At 36.8% G+C, this 23,102-nt stretch overlaps 1 protein-coding gene across 1 annotated transcript; it reads left to right on the top strand.

The window, feature by feature from the left end:
• The first annotated feature begins 649 nt into the window (after window positions 1-649).
• Window positions 650-20,494, top strand: LOC136839159 (uncharacterized). Its single transcript, XM_067104837.1, has 16 exons — window positions 650-869; window positions 6,220-6,357; window positions 8,566-8,746; window positions 9,263-9,391; window positions 9,518-9,699; window positions 11,595-11,726; window positions 12,140-12,292; window positions 12,781-12,911; window positions 13,037-13,142; window positions 13,744-13,871; window positions 14,685-14,877; window positions 15,951-16,121; window positions 16,462-16,603; window positions 16,903-17,124; window positions 17,753-17,883; window positions 18,513-20,494. Exons 2-16 carry the CDS (start codon window positions 6,220-6,222, stop codon window positions 18,681-18,683), a joined length of 2,310 nt encoding a protein of 769 aa, XP_066960938.1. The 5' UTR covers window positions 650-869; the 3' UTR covers window positions 18,684-20,494.
• The last annotated feature ends 2,608 nt before the right edge of the window (window positions 20,495-23,102 follow it).

Below are 23,102 nucleotides of genomic sequence, written 5' to 3'. Positions count from 1 at the left end.
GATTTTCGGGTACTGTCTTTTTGTTCAAATAGACTGACCTTTTAATTTCAGAGTCGCTGACTATTAAAAAGATGAAGCTGGAATTGAACAACAACTCGTCTGGTATTCAACTAGCTATCGTGTAATTTCATAGTAGGTACTCAATTAGGTCGTTAAATATTTTACTTTGTGAGTGGTAGTTTGTTTACATTTCACTTTAGTTTTATTTTCATATTTTTATGTTTGTGTTTTTAATTTTTCGTTATTTTACGTCTCACCCTTTTAGTTTGTATTTACTTGTTCATTTTATATATTTCGTTAGTATTTTTGCTGAAGATTTATTATGACAATTCATTTTATTGTAATTTTATTGATTCTCATCCTTGTCGGTTTTTTCAGCCTGATGATGAGGTTTTATACTCGAAAGCTTGTCAATAAAGCTTCTTCCTAATAAAGAATGTTCTTCCTGGTCTTGGCTATATATATATATATATATATATATAATATTATTTATATATATTAAGCTATATATATATATATATATATATATATATATATATATATATATATATATATATATATATATATATATATATATATGTGTGTGTGTGTGTGTGTGTGTATGTGTGTGTGTGTGTGTGTGTAGCTCAAAGGCAAGAACGTTGTCAACACTGACTCCACGGTGTGTGATGAGTGCATGAACACTTAGCGACCTTCAAACTGCTTTCTGGTGGTTGCAGTCTCGTGGCGATAACAGCAAGATAGGCGGCGCCTAGTTGGTTACATCTGCTTATTAATATATTCCGAGCTGAAACGAGGAGACACGCAAACGGGTCTAGGCTCGAGTGTGACGACGGTGTTTTCCTGCCGATAACCCTCCCGTGGTGGACGTACGTAGCTAAGCATTTTGGTTACTTGTGTTTTTTTGTAGGGTATATGGTAATAGGCACGTTCAAAGGAAAATGGAGTAAACGAGATTTATCAATAATTAATTGAAACCTCGAAAAATACTTTAATACGATGTGCAACGTGGCACAGGCATTCCCTAAGGGGAAATATAAAAAGATGATAATACATGATGGAACTGACAATTAACTAGCAGAAATATTTGATAAGAATAAGGGTTGTTATCTGGGACTAATATTTCTTGGGGTCATTGTCTATAATTCAGGGTTCTTCAAACTTTTTCAGCCGTGACCCAGTTTTTACTATGACATCATTCCCACGACCCATACAGGAAAATATTGTACAAATGACCAGAAATATCAAAGAGTACAAGTATAAAAACTGAAATGCAATAACCATGTTAAAAGGCATTATAATCAGAATTATAAACATGTGATATATATATATATATATATATATATATATATATATATATATATATATATATATATATATATATATATAGTGTGCGTGTGTATGCAAACATAGAATAATTTCCACTCATTTGCAATTAGGCTTACCTATTGAGTGACTTGGGTGGGCTTGCTTGTTTGTTGTTATCCTGGACCAAGTTCCTCGCTGGGTAAGCGGGTTCCGTTCTCATCTACCACTCTGTTGGTCGCGAGTTCGAATCTCCGACCGGCCAGTGAAGAACAAGAGGAATTTGTTTCTGGTGATAGAAATTCATTTCTCGCTATAATGTGGTTCGGATTCCACAATAAGCTGTTGGTCCCGTTGCTAGGTAACCAATTGGTTCTTAGCCACGTAAAAATAAATCTAATCCTTCGGGCCAGCCCTAGGAGAGCTGTTAATCAGCTCAGTGGTCTGGTTAAACTAAGATATACTTAACTTATCCTGGACCAGTTTGGGTTGCAGGAAGATAGGGCGACACGCACATCAGTGATGGTATCAAGGCGATTTACTTCCTTTGACTTTAACTTGGTTAAGACTGAGAAACCAGCCTCACACATGTACGTGGTTGTAAAAGGTAGCAAAAGAATGACACTTTATTTACTCAAGTTGGGATAGTCCTTGGAAAGGCTTAGCCAAAAAGAAGACAATGTTGATGTCTTGTGCCTCATTCTTAACGAGTTATTACTAGTTAGCCGGACTAACTCTTCTTCCTTACTAGGTGTTAAGTTTAATTCCGCAACTGAATCTGGGTTCCCAAATACAAACGGATCTTTTACCCAGTACTTTTTTTTAAATGGATAGTTTTTTCTTCTGGAAAGTACTGCTCAAAGCTGGCTGACAGACTGAAGGTGTAGGTCTATATCTTTTTTTTTATTTTCTGCATACAGTATTGATTTAAATGCTTTTCCTCAATATGTTGTAAAAGTGTGGGGAACATGTAGTAAACAGGTTGGTCTGTTTTAACCCTTGCTTGCCAAATCTTTAGCGATTTCTTAAATGCCTGTACTTCCTCGGTGTGTTTGAATATATCATTTTCTTTTCCTTATAGTTTTAGATTAAGTTCATTGAGCTTTGAGAAAATGTTTGCTAAATATGATAGCTGTACAAGCCATTCATCCCTGATGAATAGCTCTGCCATTGGAGACTCCTTTTCAAGAAGGAATATATGTATCTCCATCCTTAATTCATATATCCTGGTTAGAACTCTTCCTCGGGATAGCCACCTAACTTCAGCATGGTACAAAAAGTGTGGCTGATCAGCTCCCATTTCACAGGAAAGTTGTTCGAACAAACGGCTATTCAATGAACTTCCTTTGATAAGATTGACAAGTTGTACAGCTTCATTTAGAAAATTTTTCAAGTTGGCAGGGATTCCTTTTGCAGCCAAAGCTTCACGATGAATGAAACAATGATTCCAAGTTACATAATTACCCACAGCCTCTGATATCTTGCTCACAGCACCACTATTGTTTCCTGTCATATTTGCTGCTCCATCTGTAGTGACACCCTTGCAGTTTGCCCAGTTAAATTTATATTTTCCAGTTACACAGTCATTCAAAACTCTAAAGATCTCTGACCCTGCTGTGTGTGTAGGTAAGGTCAAGCAGGACAATATGTCCTCCAAGAAGTCATCTTCCCATGGATATCTCACATAAACCATGAGTGTTGCACAATTAGCTATATCGGTACTTTCATCCAGCTGGATAGCATATTCTTCAACAGCCTGGAGGCGTGAAACCAACTGAAATTCCAAATCTTCAGTAATGTCCCTAATCCTCCGAGATGCTGTTGTGTCACTGACAGGGACACATTTAATCTTCCCTGCTGATTTCTCATCAAGCTCTGTAGTTACTATATTTATTGTAGCTGGGAGGATAAGTTTTCACCATAAGAATATGGCACTTTCTCTTTTGCTATTCGATAAGCAACTAGATAAGAAGCCAGTTACAATTTATCATTGTGAGTGATTGACTTACTAAGGATTTTCACTGAAAAATTCAATTGTTCTTTTTTTATTTGAAAAAAATCTACTGATTTTCCAACTAGTTCAACATGTTTCGATTCAAGGTGCCTCTTGAATTTTGAAGGCTTCATACTTTCATTTGCAAGAACTTCACTGCAAATAACACACAGTGGCCGAGGTTCTTGTTTATCTTTATCATACTTAATAAATACATACTTCAAGAATTCTTCACTATATTGCCTTAGCCACAATTTCTTCTTCTTAGCAGAAGGCTCCCAACAGGGCACAGGTGGCGATGATGTCTCGCCCATACCGGTGCGAGACGTAGAAGGCTTCTCTGTCATTGAGTTCGTCTGTTTGTCTTTCTTGCCTGAACAAGAAGGCTTTGGTGCCTGAGTAGCAATGACACCCTTTCTAATAACAGATCGATCCATTTGATACGAGTGTGGTTGCATGAACTGTTTTATAACTAAAGGAGACTTTTGCACACTCCTAAAACTTAAATATAACTAATCATGTTCTGTTTCAAATCTGGAAGTACGCATCGCAGGCTGAGGCTCACAGCTTACACGTTCCATGCATTCACGTTCGCCACCCACACCGCCACTGCGTCACCCTGCATCTCTCTCTCTCTCTCTCTCTCCCTCACGAAAATAGAAGCTCTGATCATTATGATTAGACTCTGATATTCGTTAGGACTAGGTGGATCCATATATGAATTGGTGAGAGAGGTGCGAAATAATGAGCAGGAAGACAAGTACTGCTAGTTTATTGATGTTGTTGTTTTAGATTTAGCTGGCCTTGTGCCAGCACGGGCTCTTGCTTCTAGAGCAGCCCGTAAGGGTTTATTGATGAAGCGATCCGCTTATAAAGTGGCGTGCGGACGTCTGCATATAACGCAGAGACCGCTGGTACAAAGATTTACAGGTGACCTGAGGTCAAACTATTTCTCTACAAAAACAGGACAGGTACATGCAGACAACATAATGATTAACAATGTCTGGACTGTTACAAAAATACTCTACTACATATACATAATGCATGGTCGCTTGAACAGACAATAAAATATACAATTCACAATAATGATAATAATATGTGTTCGGCCGACCCCAGGTCGCATGTGAAGGCACCGCAGAAAACGGGATGTTCATTACAGGGAACGCGTTGAGCGGGAACTTTACAAATTCATATTTATCTTATTGCCATGTACATAATCATTTTTATTTTATTTATGTATGTATTTTTGTGAGCCTGTGACCCAGTTTGGAGGACTTGGCGACCCGGTAATGGGTCACGATCCGTAGTTTGAAGAACCCTGTGTACTGTACAGTACATGTACCACTTATCTTTGCTATCTCATTTAGCTATTTGGGCACAAGTAATAAAGATGAAGGATCATTTGAAATGCTGGAACAGAAAATTCTGACAATGGTTATGCCTAGCAAGGGCTGGGATTCAAATAGACTTACATTACATACTAAGATATATTTGTACGGTTCATTAGACCAATTTTAGTCTATGGAAGGGAGTGTCTGTACGTAAGGAAACATATTTTAGGTGTTGTAGAACACTTGGTAATAAAGCTTTGCAGTTAATACTAAGTATTTAATGGCAAGATTACATTCCTAAGAAAACTATGATTGCGATCTCTACCATTCAAACTGAAAGATCGATGACTGATAGGTGGCGTTTGTTTAATAACCGTCCTTCGGTTACAGTCTGCCACAGGACACTCACAGTTATGAAGGGGAGCTGAGGATCGGCTAGGATGGTCCGCAGAGGCAGGGATGGTTGGAGGAACCTGGGAGAGGCCCTTTGGTCTCACAGCGATGGAGGGATCAGTCATTTGGGAAATGACTCCAAAAGGCATTTGCCTTCAGGTTCTAGTTAAACCTTGCTAACCATCACCCATTCTATTTTTTTAATGGTTGTGACCCACCACAGTCGACCAATGCCCATGACAATCAATTCTGTCACTATTGCTTTCACCATAATGAATTTGGTGACAATGGTTACTGAGGAACTAAATGCAGCATTAAGTGTGTGAGTTAACTGGTACATACATTCTTCCACCAAAGGTCATCTTAGTACAAGTGTAATATTGAAATCAGAGATAAGCACTGATGGTTTAGCTCATTTAGCTTGCTACCGCTTTCTCATGTTGATAAAGCCACGGGTGTTGACGAACTTTTCGACAGTATTAATTTCCATCAACAAATACAATAGACGAGTTTTTTATTCTTTCATTGCGCAGCTGTTCCATTTTCATGTTCCTTCACCCCTTCAGTTACTTTTTCTTTTTCAGATGAATTTCTAACGGTGCTTCCTTTCATATTCCATTTTCTGACACTAGCACCATAAAACTTTTCTTTTTATACATAATGAAGTCATAGATTTAAGAATGATGAAGTAGGCTTAGCAGGTTCAGATTAGATGATGAAGAGTAAAACGAGCTTAGATTAGGCAATGAAAAATATCAGCGTATTTATATTATTTGAAGCAAAAGTCTTAACGTACATTAATATTTTCTTGAACGGAAACTGAGTTAGTATATTAATTCTATACAACCGTTTTAGAAAGTAGAGAAATTATATTTCTGCTAATTTCAACTTCTGTAGGCAGCATAAACAGTAACTGGACAGTATTCTTTTTCCCAGTTTATAATCTTCTTTCATTTAAGAGGCTGAAGGTTAATCGTACCCTTACGGTTACGCTCCACCTGTCTTCCTTCCACCCTGAGCTGGAAAAGGGCATGAGATTGCCCGTCCGTTGTCCTTTGATCATAAATAAGTCCTCGGTAATTGAATCTCCATATTCAGAGACCTCCTATTTTTCGTTAAATTCACAAAATCTAGAATTGTGTTCACTGTGCATATAATGAGAAAATGTACCAATCAATGAATCCTGTTTTCTTTCAGATGGCGAAGAAGTGGGGCCGAGGGGAGTTCTGGGGTCTGGGATCCGATTACGACCCGGACTGGGTCCTGACGGAGAAGCAGAAGAAGCTGAGAGACGACCTCATCGACGTCTGCAGAAGAAAGATACGACCTCAGGCAGTAAGTTGTGAGGAGTAATCGCGTGCGCCATGGATTTTTTTTTTATGGTTTATTGTAATGAGATTTTCCTCTCAGCCTGACCGGACCCCTGCCGCTCATCGCAAAAGAAAGCCCCTTTGGTGGGGGCTTCCTTAGGGGGGTGCCGTAGCTCCTTCTGGGAAAGTACCTCCAGGAGAGGGTTTAGTAACCCTCCTGAAGGGAAACCTACGTTATAGGAAGCCTTGGCCTCGAACTCTGTGGTGAGGGTCTCCTACGGGGAAGCGTCTTGGGTTGGCAGGAGACCTGCCTCTCTCCTGGGTAGGCGGTCCTGAGTAGGGGGTCCCTTAGGGGTTTGCCTGACGCTGTCTGTGAGAGAGGGCCTGATGACCTTCATATCGAGGCTTCATATTTTCATCGATTGCTTCAACAAACACCAAACAATAGTTTACAAAATCCTAAGTATCCGTTATAAAGTAAAAGTCATTAAAGACAAAGGCCAACAAATGCCAGGATCGTGCCCAGGCAAGTGCCAGATTTCCTGAGGGCATGGTCTCTCCAAACGCATATTGATGAATAACGGCTATAAAAAATTTCTGTCCTACATTTACTCAGTGATTGTTCTTACAGCTAAGATAGCTGAGGTTTCATATTTTCATCGATTGCTTCAACAAACACCAAACAATAATTCTAAAAATCCTTGGTATCCATTGTAAGGTCATTCCTTCTTTAGAACTGAATGAAACTTCTTTCAGTGTTGTACTTTGATGATATTTCTCGAACCACTAAACAACAAAAGGCGTCGAAACCATTTTTAATGAAACAACTGTATACTTCAAACTGGCTTAGAAATATGCCAAAACTTAATTATAACTTTTGGTTTTTCTCCATATTTAAAATGTTTCAGTAGAAAAGCAATTAGTTTGATTATTACAGCTTCCATTTTCTGTGTAATATTTTCTACCACTTGTCTCTGTTAAGGTTCTCTGGTTGTAAGAAGAGAGAGAGAGAGAGAGAGAGAGAGAGAGAGAGAGAGAGAGAGAGACAGACAGAGAGACAGAGAGAGAGAGAGACTCATTTAAATGAAATCATGAAAACACCACTTATATTATATCTTATAAATTTATTACACTTATTCATTTAAAATTGTGTCAAACCATTTTCCTTTGTAAAAATATAACTCACTTTTAACTAAAACTACAATAGCTTTATTTTATAAAACCTGTATCGAAAACAAATATATATATACAGTAAATACCACAGCGGCAACCAAAGCGTGGGCAGACTGCGAGGGTAAGATCTTACAAAGGACAGAATGAATAAATGTAGTTAAAACATTCTTTCCAATGCGAGGGTAAGATCTTTCAAAGGACATGATGAATAAATGCAGTCAAAATATTCTTCCCAATGCGAGGGTAAGATCTTCCAAAGGACAGGATGAATAAATGCAGTCAAAACATTCTTTCCAATGCGAGGGTAAGATCTTCCAAAGGACATGATGAGTAAATGCAGTCAAAATATTCTTTCCAGTGCGAGGGTAAGATCTTCCAAAGGACATGATGAATAAATGCAGTCAAAATATTCTTTCCAATGCGAGGGTAAGATCTTCCAAAGGACATGGTAAATAAATGCGGTCAAAATATTCTTTCCAGTGCGAGGGTAAGATCTTCCAAAGGACATGATGAATAAATGCAGTCAAAACATTCTTTCCAACATCCGTGACGATTCTCACAGCTTAGTTGCGACGTGACGAAACACATCTGTCAGTCAACCATCAGGACAATCCAGTGCCCATTGATAAAGTTGTAAAGAAATTTGATTACACAAGAACTAACATAATAAACCGAAATCCATAAGCTACATATTATTTTCTGTTCTTTTCTAACCTTTTCGATACTGATGAGCGAGATTAAATTACTCTAGTGATAATGGATTTTCATACAAACATACACATACACACAGATAACTTCTCACTTCCTCTGCAGGTCAAAATGAATGTTGTTTTTTTGGCCAGTTGTTAAAACGATTCTCTTTCCTTCGTCATTGTATAACACTGTACTTCATCTCTCTCTCTCTCTCTCTCTCTCTCTCTCTCTCTCTCTCTCTCTCTCTCTCTCTCTCTCTCTCTCTCTAAATCCATCCACTCATTGCTCTAGACGCATCACATGGGTCAAGGGCGATGAGTGAACACATTCAGGCCCAAAGACGACCTCGACGTTGCTCCTTCCTCAGGTCGAGCATGACCAGAACTACACCTTCCCTCGTGAATCGATGAACGCCTTGGCTGAGCTGGGTCTTTTGGGGCTTCTCGTTCCTAAGGACCTCGGAGGGAGGGGCGAGAACCACGCGTGTATGGTCATGGTGGTTGAGACCATCGCCAGATATGGTTGTCCCTCTACTGCTATGGTATATGGTAAGTATGTCAGTCTGCATGGCATTGCTGTGAGGATCGTCATTTATCTGTGGACGTAGCCTTTCGTTCTTAAAGCAGTAGAATATATGATGAGTCTGTCTTCAGGAGAGAATTGGTCTTGAAGCCTGCCATAAGGCTACAGATCCAAAGGCTTAATTTCGAGTTCTCTAACTTTAAGAGATTGTAATTTTTACATATTTCTTTTGAGTTGAAGATTCTGATATCAACACAACCTGTAGCATACGAATCTGATTATTTTTTAATACAGCTATGCATATTTTGCATCTAAGAAGTGTCTACATTTGGGCAAAGACTCAGTCCTTATAATCAGAGTTATAATGAGCATTCCTTTTGCACGTGTACAGCATTCAATGTAATTTTATTCATTTCCATTTTTACTTATTAAGCGAAGCCGTTCAGATCTTTAGATATCAAAACAGACGTGGGATATCAGCCTATTCATAATTTTTATTGCTTTGTTATGTTTAAATCTTCCTGCTATGTTATTTGTTTCAGTTATGCATCTTATTGCCACATTCATTCTCGTCACAAAATACCACGACAGCTCAGAGATCCGTCAACTCTTGAGTCGCCTTGACCGAGACAAGTTCGTGGGGACCACTGCATTTTCAGACCCAGCCACAGGTAAATAATAGAATGTTACCATATGAGTCTGTCAGCCAGTGCCTATAACATTTTCATCTCTCTAAGTGCATATTTTCATCTTTTGACAAACCTCTGCATTTTCACGGTAAATAAATCTGTTCACAGGTGGACACTTCTGGTACCAAATCTCTTGCAAAGCAAGGAGGGTAGATGAAGACACTCTGCAAGTTGTCAAGTATGGTTCCTGGTGCACCAGCGCTGGTCACGCCGACTGGTACGCTGTTCTTATCAACAGTCCAGATTTTGATGGAGATCATACCGAATTGGCTTTTCTCTTAACCTACGCGGTAAGAGAATACGTTCTTATTTTACAGTTAGCTGGTTTTGTTGGCATGAGTCTGAGTGTTCATCTGTGCAATGGCTCACCTTTTTTTCTCCTATCTTATGGGATGCTCTTGTCTGAAGGCATTGCCTGGCGCAAGAGCTTCTCTTTGCTATCCATTTTGACTGGAAGCTTTTGGAAGTTACTTTCTGCTTCTATTTTGTTTTGGTGGAGTGACTGAGCCTTTGTGATTTTTATAAACTATGTGAAATCACAGCCATTTACTGTAGAGTTGCTTCCCACGAAGAATATTTTCAAATCCTGTACATGATATGCAGCCTGTATCATTCACTTTTCAAATCCAAGTTTCTATAACCTTAAGTTTGATTTAATTAAACAGAATTTAGGGAGAAAAAAAGTCTGTTTTATGTATATATACATTAAACACACATATACCCACTTACACCCGCATGCATTTACACAGATATATATATACAGTATATATATATACATATATATATATATATATATATATATATATATATAGATAGATAGATATAGATATATATATATATATATATATAGATATATATATATATATATATATATATATATATATATATATATATATATATATATATATATACATACAGTAATCCTTCAATTATCCGGACTGATAGAGCCAAAGGCTCACTGGACAATGGCGAAATTCGGACAATAGCAAGTAAAAAAATCAAGGGGTGTTCAAGGGCAACTCCGTACCTTTCCTCACCTAACCTTATCAATACTACATAACTGTAAACACTCAGTATGCTTATAAACAATAACCATCACACTTTAAACTGAAAACTTTATGCAGAAGGCAGTTATCTACCTTTTTTTTCCCATATTTGTAACAAAATATACTTCATAAATGCGCTGAAAAAATGCAACCTTTTCTTTTTCTCTCTCTTAGTTCAGTAGGCAGGTAGCCTACCTGTGTTTACCCATAACCTACCATGATTTTATGACCATTGATGTATTTTTATACAGCAACCTTCTTATTACTTGTTCCCTATTGTATTACCATACATGAGATACAAAATGCGTATATGTGAACTGTTGACCTAGGTGTTACATTCACGGTATCCATTTGCATAAGTCAAATAAGTTATTACAGCTGCATTTCAGCAAAAGGTAATGGTAATGAAACTGTTGTTTTGCTTAAAGACTCCATTCATACTGTACTATCCTATATCATCATCGTAATATGTATAAAATAAACACCAACCGTCCGTCCGTCATTTGTAATGTGCACGTTCTCAGAATTAGCTGATTGAGCCTACTAGGGAAAGACGTTCATAATGCCATCCAGTGAGTGAGTGCATAGGTATGTACATGTTGCCATTATTTTTGCTTTCCTTGATTTACTGTACAGTATTTCATTGCAAGTTTAGTTGACTCTAAGTATGATTATCGCACAGTTCATAACATCACACAAGAGAATATTTTGTCACTGTTAATTTATTGATCCCTAATCACCGTAAAATACTTAAAATGTGATTTTCATATGCAGGCAAGATAACACAAAACGGAATAAATGCGTTTAGTTAACTCTAAGTATGAATATCACACATATCATAACGGTACACATGAGAATATGTTATAATTATTGTTGATGATATTCATCTCAGACATTCTCTTCTCTCTCTCTCTCTCTCTCTCTCTCTCTCTCTCTCTCTCTCTCTCTCTCTCTCTCTCTCTCTCTCGTAATCTATGCATACGATTGCATTTATCTATTAACTTGAAAGAATAAAACAATGAGAAAATAAAGTAAAAATATACACGAGAGTGCTGTAGTATAAAATATAAATAAAGAGTAAAGGATGTGTGTGTTATAGCTTATTTTTAAATTTTAAACCGTATTGATTTCATTTCCAGGATGAAGTCAGGGCATTCAACGAAGAATGGAAGGCTTTGGGAATGCGTGGGAATATGTCTGGACCTGTCATCGTGGAGGGAAAATTTAAAACACAGCGAATTGTTGGAAAAATGGGCAAAGAAACTCAATTGGTAAGAGCGATAAAATGTTGTACCCAAAGGTCACGGAAGTTTTTGACTGATTAAAAATTAAATTCATTGACATAGGTTGGACTCGTTAACCATGAATTTAGGAATCTGATGAGAAAACTTGATCCTTTAATCGTATTCACTGAAAGAAGTACATTCTACATATAAAAGAAGTTCATTTTATATATGAATTGACAGTTGCATTCTCTATATAAATCACTTGTTTTTCAGTAATCTCAGGGAATATATAGAAACATGCTTAAATGCGATTTCAGTATCAAAGACTGAAATATTGCATTATACATAAAATAACATAGGAAATCGTGATCATCTTTTTAATTATCATGTAATAACATAAAAACCTTGCACTGTAACAGAAAAAGCCCTCCCTATTTCCATTTATCTTTTCTTCACAGGCTATTGATGAGATTGCCCCAGTGTTCAATTTATTAACAGCAGCCTGCTGGAATGGAATCTCTATGGGATGCCTGGACCTCGCCAAAAAGCACGTCACCCGGAAGGGCCACGCCGATGTCGGTTTGCGCATCTGCGATTACGCCACCATACAGGTTGAGTAAACAAGACGAGCCTCAGGTTCTCTGGTCTTGGTCTTCATTTGTGCATTTCTGCCTTGATTTTTAAGATTGTCGGCGTCTTTTGTGCCTTTTCTGCTTACCCTTCTGGTCTTCCTGGGTGGATTTTTTTCTTTGATTTGCTGGATCATCACCTGTGCATTTTCTTCATTAGTTTCTGGATCTTCGTCTCTGCTTTTTCCATGATTTTCAGGGTCTTTATCTATGGTTTTTCATAATTTTCTGTCTTTACCTCTACTTTTTCCCGTGATTTTCTTGGTCTTTATCTCTGATTTTTCCCCATGATTTTCCTGTGAACAAATTTTAGAGATTGTCTTCATTCAAGACCACATGACTAGAAAACTCTTTTATGATCTGTCTGCAATACCTAAGCAATGAGCTTTCAACTGTAGATTAACCAAGACTTAAGACTATATCCCTGGCTGAAAATATGTTGATTAGTTTCCCTTTTTTCACATTGCCAGGACTATTTCGGGGAGAGTCTTGCCCAAACCACCACCTCCAGGTTGCAGACTTTCATGATGGCTCAGCACCTGGATCAGGTGACAGATAACTGCAACTGGGAGAAGTACACGGATCCTAATTTTACGCCAAGGTATTGTGAACTATCTAGCGCATGTGTAAATATTCATTCAAACTTTATGTGAAGTGTCAAGACTTCCAGATAGTGCAAAACTTACTTATACATAAAAGTCTTTATTGTTTTTGTCTTATTTTCAGACGAGATGCTGGTGTATGGATGGCGCAAGTCAAATACATCGCCACTCAAACGGTTTACCGAGTTTCAGACAGAATGTTGCAGGCCTGTGGAGGAACAGGTTACAAGGTCTGTCAGCTAGCTCTTGACATTTCCTGTGATCTTAAAAATTAAGTCTGTACCATGCTATGTAAGCCTTGTTTTAGCAGCGTCAGCAGTAATTTAGGTGTCCATTTAATTCTGGTTACATCACCAGCAATGACTTTACCAATTTTATACAGAAAGGAGGGTCGTTCCTAAGTATAACTAGTTGCGAGACCACATGAAAATTCGTCATTCCCAATACCTTTATTCCTGTCCTTTGGATCTTGTACTATTCGCCGGAGAATGGTTATACAAGAAAAAAAAAAAAAACTTAGAAAATAAAAATGACTATTGTGTAAAAGTGTTCTGTACTTCTGTTTTACAGTGCTTCGTGGCAGTCAAAACAAAAGTATGTAGAAGTATGTATATCCAACTTACCTGAATAGCAATTACGCATTTTTCTATAATCTTTTATCAAAGAATTCAAATTCAAAGATTCTTCCGACATTTTTCATCACTTATTATGCAATTAGAAAAATAAAACCTGTAGAGACTGGCTTTTGCTTTCTTAACCAGCGATCTCTATATGCAAACTCTTCAGGGCCGAAGAAATATGATTTAATAAAACTTTAACACCATATTTCAGATGGACCTCGGCCTTGAGCGCCTTCTACGAGATGGAAGAGCAGGTTGGGTGATGGCGCCTTCCAATGAGGTCCTCCGGGCCACGATTGGAAAAGCCGCACTTTTGGGCAAAGAATCTCTTGACCCATGGTGAGCGAATTTTTCTTTCCGCTCTGTTGTGTTAAGGGCGGGTTCTCTCAGGCGTCATGCAAGGAAGGGCTAGCAAAAAAATAATTTTTAACGTCCAGGAATCGTCATTAGATTATATTAATTACTTAGTTGTATTAGCTGATAATTACTATATAATTTGATTGGCAAGTTATTAGATTGCTTATGACTGAGAATTATGAAAGAGGACGAAGCTTATTCACCAGATATCGTAACAAAAGTCTCCCTCAGCAACTGATAATAAATTATCTTGCACATCCCTCATTTCATGTGCTTAGGGAATACCAAAGTGCCTTGATAAAATTTTTTTTTTATTTATACTTTAAGACCAATAATCGTTAAAGGTATTTCATTAAAATCTACATAAATGTTGATGCTTTTGTGGTTATATATATTATATATATATATATATATATATATATATATATATATATATATATATATATATATATGTGTGTGTGTGTGTGTGTGTGTGTGTGTGTGTGTATATACAGTATATATATATATAGATATATATATATATATATATATATATATATATATATATATATATATATATATATATATATATATATGTGTGTGTGTGTGTGTGTGTGTGTGTGTGTGTTAATTATTATTAAGGCACTGAATGGGTCCAAAATCAAATACACATAGGATATAATCAATGAAAGGCAAAGAACAAGTTATTTTATTACCAACAAACTGCAAAATAAACTGCTAAATTATCAATAACAACAGGGTTTTGGACTGAGAGGAAACTCCAGTTCCCTCAGGTATCGTAATGTCCATCCATAGGGAACAAACTGCCAACGAACGAGTAATTCACACCGAGGTCCAGAAGCTGAGCCTCGAGGAAAAGAGGGAATTGGCCCAAAGTCTTCTAGACGAAGTCGCTGCCAACGAAAAGGGGAAAGCGGTCAAACATCCCTTCCAGGACACAGACTTTGACAACCCCTTCAATACCCGTCTGCCAGCAGTCTGTGATAAGGTGAGCTCAACACCGTCTTCTTCCCGAGAGTTTATTCTGATCCTCAAGGTAGTTTGTCAGTTCCATTCAAGTAAAACATATCCTCAGGAGATATCTGGATATTTTTGTTTTGTGAGGGTATTCTGAAACACTGACATATCAGGGGCTTTTTTCAATAAGTGCCGATCATTTCGGAACCTCAAATCATTTTAAGACGGAGTTATGACGACTCAAAATAGTTTTTATTTTAGAATTAACCATATTTTATGATTATATCTTAGCAGCTGGACATTATGTTGCTGCTATTCAGTCCAATAATTAGCAGGGGATACGTTAAAATATTTTCTTCTTTCTCCTAGCTAAAGCAAACTTAACCTTCATGTTCTTCACGGAAGTCGTTATCCTCTTAATATCGTTTTCTTTAGAATAACTTTAACTGACTTATAGAAAATGCAACCTTTTGCTATTTTTGAGGCATGACTCTCTGCAGAACTCGTGAATATTTCGGTGCCAAATTAAAAAAAAAAATGATTCTATGTGATTATATGAATTATATACTCTATGTGATAACGATTATGATATATATATATATATATATATATATATATATATATATATATATATATATATATATATATATATATATATATATATATATATATATATATATATATATATATATATATATATATATATATATATATATATATATATATATATATATATATAATTTGACATATGTCTATACACAAACATACACACATATTCTGTATATGTATATATATATATATATATATATATATATAAATATATATATATATATATATATATATATATATATATATATATATATATATATATATATATATATATATATATATATATATATATATATATATATATATATATATATATATATATATATATATATTAGAATAGCCTCTTTTAGCGTATTGTCATGCCTTTATCATTTTTTCCGCCTTCAAAAGTAAGACTAAGCATATTAATTTTTGTCTGAATATTAAAAAATTTTCAAAATATTTTCCCAAATGTATGAATGCTGGAGAAGTAATATAAATACATCTGGATCCCAGGGAACCAAGTCAGTTGATGGTGTTTGTCACGAAGCAGCACTAAGCCCAGATTCTTGGATTACAGCAAAATTGCTGACTTTTACCAGAATTGGCCAAACGATGGGCTCCTTTAAGTTTTCGCTTCCAGAGAGCACTGACCACACAGGGTGTGTGGCCGGGCAGTATGTAGCAGTAAGTAAAGTATTTAGTATTCATTTCCTGTTTGTGGTTACATGCAATAAAATCTAGATACCACAAACCTAAAGAGCATAATTTATGCTGGTGTTCGTTATTGGGAAGCCTGTGAAATGTGTCATTTTTTCAGCTTTTAATTGACTTTGTGTTTATAAAAATGAGGGTTATATTTCTTGTCATATTGCAATTTCTAATTACAAAGCGGCCACAGATGTCGTCTGCAGAGTTATGAAAAGGAACTAAAGATCTGAATATTTGTGAGAATGTTACTAGATTCTGTTCATCAGTTTTACCCTTTTCTGTTTAGTATGACATTTCTTTTATTGTCACGTAATAGGTCAAAGTTACTATAGGCGGAAAGGACCACATCCGCTACTTCTCACCCGTTTCTTGCCCAGATGATTACGGCCACATCGAGCTAGTGATGAAGTTTGAAACTCAAGGAATTATGTCCAAATACTTCTGTTCTATGAAACCAGGTAGTGTCAATAGTTTCGTTATTCTACTAAATGGTGAATTCTGCATAAAAGTTCACTACTTAGGTCATAATCTTTTGATCTTTTATTTTGCATCTCTATTTGCAATTTGAAATGTAACCTTTGCATTGGAATGTTCTTTTATTTAACTGATTGTTTTGAGGCTAATTCAAGCTAAAAACAAATTTGTGTTTTAGTTGCTTTCATCATTTAATTTTTTTCTTTAATGAAAATCTTAAATAAAATGTTAAAAGTTGACTCATTGCAAAACTTGTGGGAACTCGACAAATCTTCTCTTCCAGGTGACACAGTCATGGTGCAAGGTCCCTGTGGAGGCTTTGAGTATGAACCGAACAAGCTGGACCAACTGACCCTTCTGGCCTCTGGTGGAGGAATCACACCTGGACTGCAGCTCATCAGGTCCATAATGAAAGATCCAAAAGACAAAACGAAAATCAAATTGCTTTACCACTCGGAGACCCTTGAAGATCTTCTCTTCAAGAAGGAACTGGATCAGTTTGCAGGTAAATATTACACCATCTCAGTCGGAATTTTACTCCTCTTTCCAGTGCTGTCAGTACTAAAAACCTCTAACACCCTTATTGCTTTGAGGTGATACACTGTCTCACAGCTCAATTACCATAGATCTATAGTTTCTTTTAGTATAAATCCCTGTGGTAAAATCTGGTAGTGTCTCCTATTCTTACTATTATTGCAAAGAGCCTTCCTAAACTTTGCTGTATGTAGACGTTAATTTCCTTACTTGGAACTTTTATAACTACCGTATTCTCACAATAAAATAACAACGGTGAAGATACCCCTAATATTCTGAGATGAATTGATGATGTCTTAAACTTTGGTGTAAGAACAAGACACTGCCCTCTATCCTGTATATTCCCCCTCTAGAATACAATACAGTTTCTATTCGTAACTCCTTTGCCACTTTGCTCTCTTTATTTGCAGTTGTTCCTATTACCACCCTTTTCTTTCATGTATGTAACATTTGATTGTTGTTCCTTATGAGTAAAAACAACCAGAAAATTGCAATGGTATTCATGGATCTTAATCCTGATTTTGACAAACCGTGTTCGAAAGAACGTAAATGTGTCCAACCCATTGTGCTTCCTGATCAAATAATTTCCGTTGCTGCAGCCCAGGACGACCGTCTCAAGATTGTTTATACTCTGGGATCTGCTCCAGAGGACTGGGAGGCAGAGGAAGGATATATTGAGACACAGATGATTGACAAACATGTCACAAAGCCCAATGGCTTGAAACATAAGGTGGGTAATTCACTATGTTCTCAAACACGCAAAATAAGTATTTCATGCAAATATGTTACTGAACCAAATGGCTAGAAATGTAAGGTATTTCATAAACACGTGTTTACTCATTTCAAGTGTTTTTAAGTATTTGATGTCATGATGGGCATTTTTCAGTACGTGTAAATTTTTGATAAATGTTCAAGTATAAGGGGACGTTCTAAGTGGAAGGTAAATTTTTTTTTTTAGCAAATTTAGCATTTTTGATCATGATACAGCTCTGTGCAAGTAGTCTTGCTCAGAAAATGCTACGATCAAAAGTTTATGAAGAGAAATTATCAGTATTACGTTAAAAAGGTTACTTGAAATCACTGATGACTGAGTCTCGAGCCTTTGTGTGACATAGAATTCTAAGCTATTATAGACTAAGTCTCAGGTATTTATGTGACATAGAATTCTGAACTCTTATAAATAGTGTACTAAAAAGACAGTACTTTACCCAAGCGTGTTCTGATTCTAATTAGCCAGACTGTCTAGATTATGTTGCAACATCATGCTTCTGATTTCCTAATCTTTCCTCCGCTGAAATCTTGTGCAACGAACTCGAAGCAAATCTGATCGATAATCTTCCCATCGACTTGACTTTCCAGATCGTGATCTGTGGAGGCCCCACCATGGTCATTTCGTGCCTGCATTCTCTGAAGTCGTTGCGCTTCCCTTCTGAGTACATCTTCATCTACGGACCCTTTGGCACCGAACTCGTCAGATCTGTCTATGGGAGAAACGCGAAGCTTTCGGGCCATTCCTGCAGCGACCTCTAGTGAGGGAGGTCTCTTGAGGAGGAATTCTGAAACGTCCCCATTTAGAGAACACTACAAGGCCAAAAAAACTTTTTGTGGGGTTATCATTTTACACTCTCTGAAAGGAAAGAATTTTAAAAAGACTTGTTCCTTACGTATTTCATTTGAATGTCTGTGAACTACCTCTTCTTGTGAACGGAGGCAGTCATTTGAAAACTATACAGGATGTCGATGGTTTGTTTTCTGTTCCGCTGATACTAGATTAATTCTATGTCCAGAAAGGAAAAGTTTGAAAGGATGAGGGAAGTAATAAGGCAGATTAATTTCATCTAGATTTAAGTACAATCAGTTACATTTGTAATTAAGTCGTGCAAGATGCTACGGTTGGACTAAAGGGGCAACGTAGTGAAAATGTTTTTTGTTTATTAGTATTATTGTAGCATTGCATCCTTCCATTCTTTGTGTGATGTCGTATTCGATTTCGTATGTCTGCAATCGTACTTGAGCCTCGAATTGCCAATATATCCCGTTTCATTTCTCTGCTGTTGTTTATCAAAGGTTTCGAACTTGTGGCGATTTCGTAAGAGCGCCAACGCACCTAAGACGTTAAAAGTCGGGTCTCTGATATCGGGAGTTTCAAAGTGATGACGTACGCATGAGATCGCATATCGTAGATCTGGAAATGCATTGAGAGAGAGAGAGAGAGAGAGAGAGAGAGAGAGAGAGAGAGAGAGAGAGAGAGAGAGATGTTACTGTTTGAACAACAGTCAGAGAATACAGCACAAGTAACTAATGTTGGACATTTTCAATTCTTTCGTGTAAATCTGTAAAAGAACTGTAACGATAAAGTTCACTTTTCTACTTTTTTTATCTTATTTTGTTCTGATAACTTGATCGTAATGAAAAAAATCTTTTTTCCTTTTAATTTTTTCCCTTTTACGATTATAATTGATTATTAAGGCAGAACTCCCATTCTGACAGATAATCAGCGCTCCTTTCAACCTCAGATAATTCTTTACCTGACAAAAGATGATGCGGAAGGAAATAAAAATTCTGCAATTACTGAGAGCATAATCTTATCGCTTATTTAAAAAGTTACCTATTTTTATCTCCTTCAAAAAGGCCTTGTGATGATAATACTGTAATTCTGGGAAACGAAGAGGAAAATGGAGATAAAACATTGTCGTCTGAAAATTAAGAAAAAGAATATTCAGTGAAGAAACTTTCTTGTCAGTTGTGATACTTCCAGTTGGTGGTAACCTAATGACATTTTTTTTTTTAACAATAGGCCCTCATGATAACTCACACAGCTTTGCAAAGTCGGTTGGAACAAGGAAGGCATCTTTGAAAGAAGATTCTGACGACAAAAAATGGTAGAGAAGAAAATTTTTTTGTAGATATGGCCAAAGCTTAAAGAATTAAAAAGAAAATATGCCCTTGGCTATGCAGCGTGTGAATCTTATCAAAATTCGCGTCGACAACTTCTTAAAATTCTCTATTGTGGTCCTAATGGCAACTTGATGCGTGAAGGGAAATGCTTTTGGTAAAAAGTAAGAGAGACAGAGAAATTCTTTGCCGGTGAGTTATTTTTTTTTTTTTTTGACGTATTGAGTGGAAATTCATTTGCTCTTCGTCACAGTGTGTACGGTTTGTTGAATTAAAATGTATCGCTGTGTGGGCTTAAAATAACTGATCTTTTCTGTTTGCATGTAAGAAAAAAGATTTTACATAAGGTAATTATTTTTAGAAACAGTTTTCATTCTGTACATCGTAGTCGATAAAACAGGGGAAAAAGTTATTGTTTATCAGAAATAATAAAAAAATATTGTAAATTTTAGATTTTTAATTTCCGGTGTCTTCATAATCTACACTTTTGCTGATATTCAATGACTTACATTAATATAACTAATCAGAAAATCTCCATGAAATTCGTGGGGTCCTCGTAATAACAAATGACCTCAGTAAAGTTGACTTTGTTGAAGAAATAAGGAACGATACTCGTTTCGGTACTGCCTTCGGCAACAGTGTTTTTCCGAATCTTCGAAAACACTCGGATCTATTGAGAGTTGTCTCAACTTCGAAAAATGTTGCCTTTATGGGTTATCAAATTAGGGGGTAGCAGAGTGCTCTCGTTTTCTGTTGACTTTTGCAAAACTAAAACATTTCGTTCCCCTGATATTTTAACGACGAAAAACTGTCACACTTCTCTACATGAACATTTTCGAGATACGTTGAAACAAAAGTATTACCTCTTCATGGTTTTTAAATAATCTCGAGTCCTCAAAATATTTGCACTGACCACCATCTTTTACACCTTATTAAAACAGGAATGTATATTCCATTCATCGGTATTAGATGAAACAGAATTACTGTTAGAAATCGATACGGTTAAGTCATTTTTGTTTGGAAATGACTTCCACTCTTTAGAAACCAAGGCATAGACCCTTTATATTCGCCATTTCTATTTCTTCTCTAATTGCGCTCTAATTGTGCAAAGTTGGCCTTTCATTAAGGGCAGAAGAAATACAGCTATCAGAAATACACAGAGCTTCATTGTTCTTTTTGAGTTATATCATTTAATCTTGAAAATGCAGATCAAGACCCCATTTTTGTATTATTACTCCCATGTATTTCACCACTAGTGAAGAGCTGATTTTTATGCAATGGGCGAACTCAAAACGATAGCCAAGTGCCTTTAAGGAGGAATTTCAAGCAGCCCAATAGCCACGAATATTCGGTTAGGTCTACATTGCACCGATGCCAAAATTCATACTTTGATCATTCTAGGTTGAAGGAAATATAGACTAATAGGTTGAAGGTTTCAACTTCCGGGAATCAGATTGGGGAACTGGTCAAATTTTTGGACAGGTGTTTCCAAAGTCGATAAACACGAACAGGTTGGTGCTGTAAAAAGGGTGCACAAATCGGGAATAGGCATAATATGAAGGAGAAACTGGTGGATAGAAATGCACAAAAGAGAAAAATTCAAACAATGGAACAAGACAAGAATGTGTTGCCTCAGCCTCCGTTTTCAATTTTGATAAAATTGGCATGAGTGATAATCTCAAAGATATCAAAGGCTCACATCTCTGAGTCGCACGATCAATAAACCTGTCTTTCACTGCCTAACTTGTCTACGGATTGATCAAAGTAACAGCTTTCATTTGATAACGTACGTAGATCATTTGTGCTGAATCTGACTAATTTCCCATGTTCTTTGAGCTGTTCTGGAGAAGATCTTGTAGTTATAGGAGAATCAATATTGATGCTATCGTCTGTAATCTGTCACCAAAATTTTTGCACTATACATTTCAAGTATGCAGGTTTTATGAGGTGAAGTTACGTTTGAGTTTTCTGTAAAAGAAAACTATTGTGCCGGCTTTGTCAGTTCTTTCCGTCCGCATTTTATTCTATCCTCACTTTTTCTGTCCGCCATCAGATCTTAAAAACTACTGAAGCTAGAGGGCTGCAAATTGATATGTTGATCATCCACCCTCCAATCATCAAACGTACCAAATTGCAGCCCTCTACCCTCAGAAGTTTTTATTTTATTTAAGGTTAAAGTTAGCCATAATCGTGCTTCTGGCAACGATATAGGATAGGCCACCACCGGACCGTGGTTAAAGTTCCATGGGTCGCAGCTCATGCAGCCTAATACCGAGATAGATCTACTTTCGGTGGCCTTGATTATAAGCTGTAGCGGCTGTAGAGAAAGATCGATTGCGCCGAAGAATCTTCGGCACATTTTTTATTTGTTTCCTTTAGATCTGACACAAAATCGATCACTGAAACTAAAGATAAAATTAATATAAACACCCCTTCGGAGGTAATAATGATAAAAATAATAGAACCCCATGAAGCCCTGATAATGACAGTAATGATACATTTTCGACATAGCCGAATGATAATAATAGTGCTTCCTCCTCGACTGAGCATCAAAGCAAATAAAAAAGTTAAGCAGATCAAAGTGCACAATAATACACTGAGATATAGAAAATCAATAAGTCCAAAAGACTTCCCGTCGTCAGACGCATTCAGAACAAAAAGGAAATAACAACAGACGAAATAAAATACTCAGAAGAAAAGCAGATTCCTCTAAAGAAGATGAAACTTACCAGAACTAGTCGAGCTCGACAGACGACCTGTCGTCTGTATCAGTCAGCAGAGCAGCTCACGTCTTAGAGTCACAAGACGCTGCAATAAAGGCGATCCGTTATTGGTTGCCCGGGTGAGGTTAATGAAGCGATTCATAAGAGAGAACACAGGGCATCATTAAAACTTCGCTCCTTGTTTGGCCGAAGTCTCCGGCAGGGTAGGCTACTTGCTGAGTGTGATCCTAATCACTGGCGATTCCTTTAACACTCCGGAGTCATTGTGTATCTATCAAGGGTCTAATTGGTGTCGCTCGACAGTGGAATTCGTAACAAAATTCTTTGATGG

This window comes from Macrobrachium rosenbergii, chromosome 6 (assembly GCF_040412425.1).
Source record: "Macrobrachium rosenbergii isolate ZJJX-2024 chromosome 6, ASM4041242v1, whole genome shotgun sequence".
In the NCBI taxonomy this organism is placed as follows: Eukaryota; Metazoa; Arthropoda; class Malacostraca; order Decapoda; family Palaemonidae; genus Macrobrachium; species Macrobrachium rosenbergii.
Note: the sequence above shows the minus strand (reverse complement) of the source record. Positions and strands in the feature narration are given on the sequence as shown.